The 13420-nt window shown below is 28.7% G+C and overlaps 1 protein-coding gene across 1 annotated transcript in view; it reads left to right on the top strand.

The window, feature by feature from the left end:
- The first annotated feature begins 4151 nt into the window (after positions 1 to 4151).
- The window catches only part of LOC140447813 (sodium/potassium/calcium exchanger Nckx30C-like), a 380564-nt gene continuing 371295 nt past the window's right edge, over positions 4152 to 13420 (top strand). Inside the window, exon 1 of the mRNA XM_072540686.1 lies at positions 4152 to 4981. Within this exon, the coding sequence (XP_072396787.1) occupies positions 4181 to 4981 (801 nt within the window). The 5' untranslated portion in view covers positions 4152 to 4180. The remainder of the gene's footprint in view (positions 4982 to 13420) is intronic.

A 13420-nucleotide genomic window follows, 5' to 3' on the forward strand; every position in this document is an offset into this window, starting at 1 on the left:
AAAAGCCACCTAACCTCTTACGACTGATTTTAATGGGAATAAGCAACAATTCAAGTTTAAAATAAGCTTAGTAACATTTCAATTTGCACTTCGGAAATCGTTCTTAAAATAAAAACATTAATAAATTAAACAAATTTTGTTTTTTGTTCCTTGGTGAAAAAATTCTTCTAATAATTAAATTTTATTTGACTCATTTATATTGCCAATTCAGATATATTAGTAAGTATTTGGTCTTACATTTAGTTTACTCCCAATAAACATCAATTTCTGATTTTATATGTATGTTATTTAAAAAGTATAAATGACGTATCCTTGATAATGTTACTGAGTTACCAATAGTGGCATTTTCTTTTTATTAACTTCCTCTTTGAATATGGGTAACCAGATCCTATGAATTCTGGTGAGGAATTTGCGACACAATTGGTCTCATTTAGCATAATATAGATCCGCTTCTGTGATTTTTCCCTTTTTACCATCTGTTTTTTTTTGAGGACCTATGTTCAATCGTTCATTAAACCCTATGTTCATTATCCCATGCGTGTTTACATGTTTGAGATAGATCAAATTCTCTATTTTTAATATAAGATTGATGTTCACTTATTCTAACATTTAATGTCCTTGATGTTTAACCTAAATAAAACTGATCACATTCACAAGATATTTTATAAATACAGTTCTTTGTTCTTTCTTGTTCCGCAACCGATTAAATTTCAAGATGTATGTACGCTAAAAAAAAATTAAAAAGAGGAAGATGTCATACCTTTAGCTCTAAGTGTTATTCTATTAGTTTTACGTTTGATCTTATTTGTCATAAATATCAAGGATGTATCATGCAATAGTTCTTGAATAGAAGAGTTAATAAAAACATAAAAAGAACTTACTTGTATCAATAATATAACAAAATCCCCATCTTCAACATTTCTTATTTTTCACATTAATTGTCTTTACAGGAAGGAAAATGAAAGGATATTTCTGTTTCTCGTTTTCCGATATTGTCAAAAAAAGATGAATAGTTCTAAGTCTTAAATAAGATATTATTCTGAAGCTATTTTCTTGTGGCATTTTAAAGTAATTACTATTTTAATGGGAATAAGCCACAATTGAAGGCTAAAATAAGTTTATTGACGCTTTAATTTCCACTTCGGAAATCTTTCTCAAAATACAAACATTAATAAATTAAACAAATTTTGTTTTTTGCTACTTGGTGAAAAATACTTCTTATAATTTTATTTTATCTGACTCATTTTGACAATTCAGACATATATTATACATTTTAAAGGATACGACTTTAAAATGATATTGCCAATATTGCTGAGTTGCATTCCTGGGGGGACTTTATTGTAAGATAGTTCATTCAATTACCTGAAATCAACTTTAACTTGAGAATATCCGTCAGAAAAAATCATAGCATGTAATTTGTCTTTAAAAAGACAACCACATGCCATGATGAGAGTAAAATTCTCCTGTTGGTGATTTCATAGTAAATCATGAGGAAAAAACCAGGAAAAAAACCTTATAATACTATCCCGATATGGTAAATATGTGGTCTTAGATTTAGTTTACTTTCAATAAACAATAAAGAATAAGACCCCTCATTTTTATGGAGTACCGAAAGTTTATAAAACGAATATACTAGTTAGACCTATTTGTAGTACCATGAATTCTCCTTGTAGTGAACTGTCAAAATTTTTGTTCATTATTATACAACCATTTGCAAATAAAAATGACACATTTATAAAAAATATACATTTATATAAACATTTTTTAAATAAATTATTAAATATTGGATTTAATTCAAATAATATTTTAGTAAATTTTGACATAAATAGTATATTTACAAATGTGCCATTAGCTCAAATAAGCTATAATGGAGTTATTGACATTATGTACTAATAATACATATTTTCAACTAAATAATGAATTCTATAAACAAAATTTTTGTCTAGCAATGGGCTCTAGTTTATCTCCATACGATAACGATAAAGAAGAGAAAATAACATTTACCATGGAAAAGGAATATACATATACACACCACTAGATATTTAAATTACAAATCAAATCACAATATTAATATTAAAAAACTGAATCATTAAATCCATATATGATACAGCCAGAATTGCTTGTTCAACGAAAATTCGTTCTTAGAGGAAAAACATTTGTTAACATCTGTTTTAATAAAATTATTATCCTTTATCGTTTATAAATAAGGAATTTTCAACAATCGACCGAATAGAACAACTTAGAACGAGATCCTACAACATACGCAAGAAATAATACGAGGAAAATAACATTACCACACATAAAAAGGATTATCAGAAAAACTTAAAAAGATAGGAAATAAATTCAACATCTCAACAACATTCAAAAGAACAAACACATTAAGATCTATTTTATCTAAAACTAAACCTAACAATGAACGAGAACGAACAAATAATTGTATTTAAAAAATACCTTGTAAATGCGATCAGTTTTATTTATGTGAAACATCAAGGTCATTGAATCTTAGAATAAGTGAACATAAATAATAGTATATTAAAAATAGAGAATTTGATAGATCTTAAATATGTAAACACGGATGGGAAAATCAACATAGGGTTCAATGGAATGATTCAAGTATAGTCCTAAAAGAAACAGATGCTAAAAAGAAAAAAATTAAAGAGGCGGCTCTAATTATGCTAAATGAGACCAATTGTGTTGCAAATTCCTCAGCAGAATGCAATAGGATCTGGTAACCCATATTAAAAGAGGAAGTTAATAAAAGGAAAATACCACTATTCCTAGTCAGTAACATATCGAGGATTCATCATTTATGTTTTTTAAATAACACACATATAAAATCAAAATTTGGTGTGTATTGAAAGTAAACTAAATTTAAGACCAAATACTTACCATATCGAGATAGTATTATGAGGTTTCTTTTCCTGTTTTTTTTTCCTCATGATTTACTATCAAATCACTAACAGGAGAATTTAACTGTCATCATGACATGTGGTTGTCTTTTTAAAGATCAATTACTGCTACGATTTTTTTCCGATGGATATTCTCAAGTTAAAGTTGATTTCATGTAATCGAATGAACTATCTTACAATAAAGTCTTCCCAGGAACGCAACTCAGCAATATTGGCAATATCATTTTAAAGTCTACTTTAAAATATATAATATATGTCCAAATTGTCAATATAAATGAGTCAGATAAAATTAAATTATTATAAGAATTTTTCACCACGTAACAAAAAACAAAATTTGTTTAATTAATAATGTTTGTATTTTGAGAACGATTTCCGAAGTGGAAATTGAAACGTCAATAAACTTATTTTAACCTCAATAACTTCAATTGTGGCTTATTCCCATTAAAATAGTAGTTACTTAAAAAATATAGGTATTTTTCGACAAACCTCGTATACAACTCAAGTAACTGATGCCCCATAAGCATAACGCATTTTAATTTTAACAAAATAATTAATTTCCTAAAATTAATAATAAAAGATTTTTCAATATTGTTGTAAATTGTAGGCACACACTGTATGTTATTGTTCCTAATTGTATTACTATTAGTAAAAAAAAATATTCTAAAAGTTAATAAAATATGTTGTTTATATATAATTTGGGAGCAAAACTATAATTCTGTTTTACTAAAATTAAATAAAAAACACAATTATCAATAGTATTTCGTTATTTTAAGAATATGGCTTTTACTCAAAATATTTTTAAATGTAAATGTATAATAATATCAAAGAATTATTAATTAATTTTATCTTTTTTTCTTAACAACTTATTAACTTAATAACTTAAAATACTTAAAATAGTATTTTTTGTATAACATCGTATATTCCGCGAAAAATCAAAACTCCAAGAGTTAGATACTTCCGGTAAGCATAAGAAATTGAGGATGTATAGTGAAATAAGTAAAATGTTCGCATTTACCCTTTCTACCACCATCGAAAACAACTTGAATAAAATCGTAACCTTCGGAAATCCGTCGAGCCGAGGATGACGATGGGCCACGGCTGCCACGGCGGAGGGAGAGAATGCGCGAAAAGACTGAAGCAGGGATCGCGCGCCGGGTGGTGCACTAGCGCAGACTGCGCGCTCTCAACGTATCGAACGCTCTCCAACTCCACCAGATCCAGTAGTCCGATCCCGGCCTCGCAGTGGCAATGACCGAACTTCTGCAGCCGCTATGACCCTCCGCGTTGCGCCTCTATGCTCCGTGGTGATCTTGGCGTTCCTGCTCTTGCTTGCTCACCGACCTGCCCACGCTGAACAGGAGCAAGGAGAACATTTCTACTATCTAGAACATGATCATTACGACGCGGAGAATCTCACCACTGCTCTGGTATATACTGTCTCTCCTGTACCTACTTTGCACCACAATGAGACCACACACGAGGAAAAAGACCCACTCTTTCCTAAAGACCTTTTCACCCAGGAACAACGTCGCAATGGAGCCATTATTCTCCACATACTTGGCGTTGTTTACATGTTTGTCGCTCTAGCCATCGTCTGCGATGAGTTTTTTGTGCCAGCACTTGATGTCATCATCGAGAAGTTAGACATCCAGGACGATGTGGCCGGAGCAACTTTTATGGCAGCGGGTGGCTCAGCCCCAGAACTATTTACCAGCGTTATTGGTGTTTTTGTCTCGTTCGACGACGTCGGTATTGGTACCATCGTCGGTTCGGCGGTTTTTAACATCCTCTTTGTTATTGGAATGTGTGCGATCTTTTCCAAAACCGTTTTATCGCTCACGTGGTGGCCTCTTTTTAGAGACTGTTTTTTTTATTCCGTTAGTCTCATTACGCTCATTATTTTCTTCAGAGATAGCTACATTTATTGGTACGAAGCGTTAGTGTTATTCAGCTTTTATATAGCATATGTCAGCTTCATGAAATGGAATCAACCAATGGAGAGGCTTGTTAAAAAACTTATATATAAGAACAAAGTGACCAGGGTTAGAAGTACTGATCAACTAATGCCTACGGTAAGAGTCCTTGTAGTGTGTTTTACATTAACCGCCTCTGCTTTTCCTTTACCTTACTTTATCTGTATTTTGCACTATATTTACACACTCACATCTAATTCTACTTATCTGTAAAATATGGTTTTTACTTAATACATCGATACAGTTATATCTTTTTAGTTTATGTAATGTACATAACGTTTCTATAAAAAATAAAAGAAGAAACATTCCTTAATCAGTTATAGTTTAGAAATCGAAACTATTACCAGAAGAAAATATTATATTTACTTCCACAACCTTGTTTTCCTTAAGACTGACGTTAAAAAAACGTTGACATTCTGACAGTTCAAGAAATTCAAGATGGCAACAATTTTTTTATTACTATGCTCTACTAATAAATATTTCTGATCAAATTCAACTGCATAAATTTAAGTAATATTATGGAAATTAATGTTTGAATACTGTAAAAAAGGTTTAGAAAGTTTGTTAGGTATGTAAACTTCATCAAGATGTTTGACCTCATTGAGGTATAAGGATAATCGAAAATTCTGAAAGTAGGTGAAAAGCGAAGGAAAAGCACGACAAAAATATATTGACCATTCTCTCATGGTCATTGATTTGGGCAGCTATTTAATTTAAAAAAATAGGCGTTTTTAGGTTACATAATTTATTTCATGTCATAGTGGTTCTATATTTTATTTTTATTAATGGGTTATCAATTGTAATGTGCATGCGAGTATAAAGTGAATTTTATTGTCCGCACGACGTCAAAGACATAGTTTTTAATAACTTATTGATAACCTTTATAAACAAAAACACAACATATAGAATACAAGTATTATGTAAATTTTATTTAACATAATGTATTTATTTGGAGTACAGGGAAACTTAGAAAATGAGTTTCACGAAGATCGCCGAAACATTCAAGGCAGATATTTTCATTATTGCATTTTTCATGTTTGACAGCACAGACACTAAATTTAATAGGCAGCTTATTTATCTATTCAAATCTATCAGTGTGTGCCCAAATTAAACTAGAGGTTTAAATACCGCTTATATTGGGTGCTAACGAATAAAGAGTACGACAATGGCAGATATAAAGATATTAACCCTTAAGTATTGACATATGAATATTGGAACACAATTACTGACATGTAGTCTGTGAGACTACCATAAATAAAAAAAAATTTGAATGTTTTTTGTGAAATTCAGTTAAATATGTTTTTACCGTCTTAATTACATTCATTTGCATGTAGTTAAGACGAAACATATTTTCTATAATTATCAAAAACCAACACAATTAATTGAAAAAAAAAAAAAAATTATTACTTTGGGACCCGAAAATATAAACCATCTATAATACTTGAAAAAATTACAATAAAAACTATTATAAATTATTAATAACTAAAAAAGATCTAGTATTTCTAAGGGGAATATAACAAAATGTATATCAAGTAAACACACACTTGAAAAAGTAAATTAAACATATAACACATGTCAAAATACATCATTTTCTTTACTCATCTTCTCAGCATCGAATATACACTCGTTTTGTACGCTGCAGGCATATTGGTTTCTTTGCAATTATTACAAAGGTATTTAATTATTCGTCTTTTTTTACTGGGATAAATCGGGTGTATTTTCTTTTTTCAAGATGTCGCCATCTACAAGATCTGACACAGTTGTTTCTTGAATACCTAATACCCGACGTATACAAATTTTTATTGTTCTTGGAATATGATTTATGGTTTCCCGTCTTCGCATATGTCGTTCTACTAACTTTTTTGTCAATTGTTTTAGAAAATTAGATTTTTCCAATATTGTGGGATTGTCTTTGTATGCCTGATGAACTATGTATGCATTGCTGCAAGATATATCTACAATTCTGAAAACTATTCCCATTGGCCATCTTTGGGTACGACGTCTGCAAGTACTTTTGGAACATTTCTCATCTAGTGAGTCGACTCCTTCACTCCTTCTTTGGTCGTATTGTAGAACGATGCAATTTTTGGCTTGTTCGTTTGCAAATTAGTGTTTTTACAATGGTGCATTGAGGATATAAGAATTGTAGCTTTTCCTTTTTCTCCTGCACATGACAGCAATGTCATCTGTTCAGTAAAACTGTATAGGGTGCTTCTTATAAAAAGGGAGCTCTTTCTATTTGGTAGAAAAGAAGAAGGAATTTGTTCCTTATTTTTTTTTCATGGTTTCCACGTAAGTCAAACCATTGTTCCTTAAAAATTGCACTAACTCAATCGATGAAAACCAATTATCTGCGATAACATTTCGGTTTGTTTTAAACAATGAACGAGAAAGACGTAAAATAGATTGAGTTGCCTTTAAAAGATTTACCTGTTCCTGGCATTTGTGAGACACATCAGAATAAGATCATATTTATCGGGTTTGTTCGGCATGAACATTTTAAATTTACATCTGCCCCGAAAACTAACTAGCATCTCATCGACACATACAGTCTCGCCAATTGAATATACGTTTTGACGCTGTTTTCGGTCGATGAGATTATCACACATTGGGATTATCACAACGAAGACATGTTAACAGGACCGTAAACCAATCTTTAATCACAACACATCGAAAAATGTCTTTTCCGGTACCGTCGTTAGCAAAAATGGTGCGAATACACTCATGATTTGAGCTGAAAACAACAGTATAAATTAGTATACTCAAAAATGCTTTCATTTCAATCAAATTCGTGTCACGAATTTCACTTCTATCAGTTCTTTTGTATTTTCCCCGATAACTACACATTTTAGCGTTGGTCCAGTGAATAACTTGCTCAATAATCTCTGTAGAAAACAGTAAATTCCAAACATCTAAAGGAGATGAATTATTTCCAAGCCCACGAGCAGAATTCTTTGGACCAGGAAGTTGTATACCTTTATTTTGTTTCAAACTTCTCCCTTGTGTAGCTACAATTTTTTGTGCCGCCGATTTAAAACGAATTCTATGAAAATATTACCTCAATTAGATGAGTCATCTTCCTCAATATTTTCGTCTTCATCACTCTTTTCCGATATTTCCGATACTGTTTCGTGCTCACTTTCGATAACACAATCATATTCTGCATTCTATATTTCACTTCCACTACTATGACATTTTTCATACCATTTCGTAACTGTTTTTTCATAATTATCATCCATAAAATGCACAACTCTTTAAGAAATGTGCTTTATTACTCATTTTAACCCCTTTTGTCTATCTCAACGTAACAGTAAACATATAACCCACGTCTAATAATAGTTAATCTTATACTAATGTATTGTCTGATAGATTACGCCTAACTTTTAATGTCAGATAATTTTGTTCAGTTCGAGACCTATTTTTAATATTTGGTAAATACGTTTGTTTTAATGCTATTTGAGAATATACTCACGGAAAACTAAATATTTTATTAATTACGGTAAAAAACAGCCGTAGTCTGGTAGACTACGCGTCAGTACTTAACAGTTAAGATACTTTTTTAGTGTTTATTAAATAAAATTACTTTAAGCGCAGGTACAAATAAGTCTATAGCAATCTTTTTCATTAAACTAACACGAATCAACTCAAGAGTCAAGAAGAGATTATATTATAACCTATAGTCTTCTATTAGGTTACCTAAAACCCATATTTCTTAATGATCTGATTTCTCCTTTATCAAATGATTCATGGCATCACTCCAGTTTACTTAGTTATCGGTATAAACAAGTATTTCATAACATTACTAACAAATTTTATTTTAAATGCCTTATTATGATTAACTACATAGCCTTTCATTTGTGCCCATATAAACTCGAAATCATTGAAGTTTCAGTTGTATAGTAACAAACAAAGTTCTTGTATCTCACAACTCGGCGTCTCTTATTCCGTGTTTCTAAGATTTATGGAGTATAACTTGATTTGGACTATTTTATGGAATATAATCTCAGATCTTCCTAGGTCGTCGCTCATCGTTCATTCGTTTTACGTTCTCATACCAAATTAATTTTCGAGGTTCTGTTCTTTTGTTACGTTTTCTTTTATCTATATTTATTATTGCTAACATTCTACACCATCTTTTGTGATGAATTCCACTGTACTTTTTTATAAGTCTATTTTTAATCTCAATTTATTTATTTATTTTATTTATTTTATTTATTTTATTTATTTTATTTATTTTATTTATTTTATTTATTTTATTTATTTTATTTATTTTATTTATTTTATTTATTTTATTTATTTTATTTATTTTATTTATTTTATTTATTTTATTTATTTTATTTATTTTATTTATTTTATTTATTTTATTTATTTTATTTATTTTATTTATTTTATTTATTTTATTTATTTTATTTATTTTATTTATTTTATTTATTTTATTTATTTTATTTATTTTATTTATTTTATTTATTTTATTTATTTTATTTATTTTATTTATTTTATTTATTTTATTTATTTTATTTATTTTATTTATTTTATTTATTTTATTTATTTTATTTATTTTATTTATTTTATGTATTTTATTTATTTTATTTATTTTATTTATTTTATTTATTTTATTTATTTTATTTATTTTATTTATTTTATTTATTTTATTTATTTTATTTATTTTATTTATTTTATTTATTTTATTTATTTTATTTATTTTATTTATTTTATGTATTTTATGTATTTTATTTATTTTATTTATTTTATTTATTTTATTTATTTTATTTATTTTATTTATTTTATTTATTTTATTTATTTTATTTATTTTATTTATTTTATTTATTTTATTTATTTTATTTATTTTATTTATTTTATTTATTTTATTTATTTTATTTATTTTATTTATTTTATTTATTTTATTTATTTTATTTATTTTATTTATTTTATTTATTTTATTTATTTTATTTATTTTATTTATTTTATTTATTTTATTTATTTTATTTATTTTATTTATTTTATTTATTTTATTTATTTTATTTATTTTATTTATTTTATTTATTTTATTTATTTTATTTATTTTATTTATTTTATTTATTTTATTTATTTTATTTATTTTATTTATTTTATTTATTTTATTTATTTTATTTATTTTATTTATTTTATTTATTTTATTTATTTTATTTATTTTATTTATTTTATTTATTTTATTTATTTTATTTATTTTATTTATTTTATTTATTTTATTTATTTTATTTATTTTATTTATTTTATTTATTTTATTTATTTTATTTATTTTATTTATTTTATTTATTTTATTTATTTTATTTATTTTATTTATTTTATTTACTTTATTTATTTTATTTATTTATGTATTTATACTAGATAATTTACCTTTCGGGTAGCTATTTGTCCTTGATTTATCCTGTTGTTAATCTCTTACCGGTACTACCAACTTTGGTTATAGAAGTTCCTAAATATTTATATACTGTGCAACTATTTGTAATCCAATCTTAAAGTGTGATATCTTGTGGTTTTTCACAACTACGATTATTCAGTTCTATTTATATTTGTTTCAAACCCCATTTTGTCTAAAAAGATCAGCTTTCTAGTCATGAATGTTATGTGGCCTTCATCGTTCGCTATTGTAATTTCTTCATCTCCCAGACTTCTGAAGTGCCTCAAATATCTTGTTAAATAGCACAGTGTCTTAAGATTTTAACATTAAAATTTAATTTTACTTTTTTTTTTCTGCCAGCTGCTGTTCACCACACTACCCAATAGCTTCCTATAAAACTACTCACATTCCCCTTCTATAATTGTATGTATATATAACAGCACTACAGTCTTGACTAGCTTTTTCCACTTTTTTTTTCGTGGTTCCCTCTTCTTGTCTTCCCTTGTTTTCCTGCTTGCAAAAGTCTTCAGATGTTTCTTTTTTCTGGCATTCGGAAAACATGTCCCAACCATCTAACTCTCTGTGCTCTGATTTTCTGCGTTATTTTGGGTCTCTTATAAATCTTCATTAGCTCCTGATTTGTTCGTCTGCGCCATTTTTCATTAGCTTCCTTTATCACACCAAACCTTTTCTCAAGATTTTCCTATCCCAAATCTAAAACTTTTTTTCTTCTTTCTGATTTATTGTCCAAGTTTCATATGCATATAACATTGTTGGTCCCAATATTGTTTTAGAAGTTCAAAATTGGCTGGCTCGGACACGTTTTTTGTCTTCAACAGTGCTTTTAATGATCCTACTGCTTTGCTACCTTTTGACAACGGTTTATTAATTTCTCTTTCTTGGCCTCCTCTATTTGTGACTGTTACTCCAAGTTGCTCAAATTCTGTTAACTTTACAAATTTAACCTTTCTCTCATTCGTTCTGAGTGTGATTCATTTATTTTCTTCAGTATTTTCCCCTCTCGTTTTTTTATACTTGTATTTTTTTAAATTTATAGTCAGGCTATATTTTCTAGCTTTTTCTTCAAAGTTTGTAAACATTTTTCAAAGTTCTATTCTTGAATGTATCATGAAGTCATTTGCGAAACCAATGCATTGATGTGTTTTATTCAGAATTGTGCCGCTTGTCTGCATTTTGGATTATCTAACTATTTTTCTAGTACCTACTAGGAAGTCAGTCTGTTGATATGGTATTTCCCTGTTTTAATCCTTAATTGACGTTAAACTTTATTGACTGTATTTTTTAGCGTCATTTTAAATAATCGTATCTTTTTTTGATATTCGTAGTGATCTCATTGCTTCGTGAAGTCATTTTGTGTAATGGATTTAGGGGCCTGTTTAAAATCAATGAAGAGCATAGGCAAACCTAGATTTTGTTCATAACTATTGTTTTGTAATAAATTTAGCATATAAATGTGATCGGTTGTTGTTCCTCCCTGTCTGAAACCAGCCTGGTATTCTCCTATTTTCTCTGTTGCGTAGGGTTTTATTCTACTTCTTATAATTTTTGCTAATTCATTATATACAACTTCTAATAATACGATTCTTTTGAAATTTTTATAGACAGTTTTATCCCTTTCTTGCGAATTGGGCAGATGAGAGCTGTGTTCCATTTCTCTGACGTTTCGTTTTCCCACATTTTTCTTATAAATCAAGCCCTCCTATGCTAATAATAATATGCTTAATATTTCTACTGGTACTCCGCTTTCGCCTACGTTTTAATTATTTTTTAGGTCTCTTATTACTTCTATTACCTCCTTCTCTGTCGGTTCTTGTGTTCGTTGTTGTATTTCTGTTCTTGTTTGGCATTTATCGTTTATTAATTTATCTAAATACTCTGCCCATCTATTTAATTTTTCTATCTTGTTTCCTAGTAAGATACCATCTTTATTACTGCAAAGCATCATCATCACTGGCATTACAGCTCGTTATGAGCCAAATCCTTTTTCAGAATAATCTTCCATTCACCCCTGTCTCTGGCAACTCTTCTCCATGCTTTAACTCCGATAGATTTTAGTTCATCCTCTATGTTATATTTATACCTAAGTTTTAGTCTTCCTCTGGCTCGTCTTCCCACTGGTCCTCCTCGGTCGAAAATTTTTCTGATCGTTGCATCTTCATCTCCCTAATTACATGTCCTATCCATCGAAGGCGTGCTAATTTAATACATTTTACAACGTCAGGTTTTCCAAAACTTCTGTATAACTCAAAGTTGTAGCGCCTACGCCACAAACCCTGTTCTTGGACTCCTCCATATATTTTCCTTAGAATTTTTCTCTCGAAATTATTGCAAAGCATTGTACTTTTATTTTGTGTCACTCTTGTTTTTGTTACCTCTCGATATAAATTTCTAACTTCTTCTTGGACATAGTTGTCTTCTATTTCTAGTTGTTTTTCCAGTAATTTCCTGTTTTTTTGTCTGCATAATAGTTTAACTTCTCTCCTTTTGGGTTTACAATGTTCTTTACTTTTTTCTGTATCATTTCTAATACTTTCCATTTTTTGGGTTGATCCTTTGCACTAGAATTCTTTTTCTAGTCCTCATCAAATCAGTGTTCTCTATTTTCTGTTTTTACTTTCTCAATGCTAAGGTCTGCCGCTTATATCATGGCTGTTTGTATTAGTTTCCATTCTTCCTCTAGGTTCTTTTGTTTATTTCTTCCTCTATTGTTTTTGCTACTTCTTTATCTTGGATCTGTTTTAATTGATATTTTTTCCGTTGTTTTCTTTTTCTTAATTGTTTGGGAATTTCTTGCTTCAGTGTGACTATTGTCAATATATGATCACTGTCAGTATCTACTCCCTTGTAGCTTCTGCAATCAGTCACGGATCTATTGTTTTTCTTTCAATGAGAAAATGGAAATGGTCTATTTGGTTTCTCGTTTTTTCATCAGTACAAATCCAGGTTATTTTATGTACATCTTTATGATCAAATTGTGTACTTGCTATCTTAAGGTTATATTCCATGGAAAATTATTTTAGTCTTTTCCATTGTCATTACTTTCTTTATGCAAGCTTTTACCACCTATTGTATTTATATAAAATATGTTCTCTTCTTAGTTTCGCATTGATATTATCTTGCGATTGGTACTCTTCCAA

This window comes from Diabrotica undecimpunctata, chromosome 8 (assembly GCF_040954645.1).
Source record: "Diabrotica undecimpunctata isolate CICGRU chromosome 8, icDiaUnde3, whole genome shotgun sequence".
Classification (NCBI taxonomy): Eukaryota; Metazoa; Arthropoda; class Insecta; order Coleoptera; family Chrysomelidae; genus Diabrotica; species Diabrotica undecimpunctata.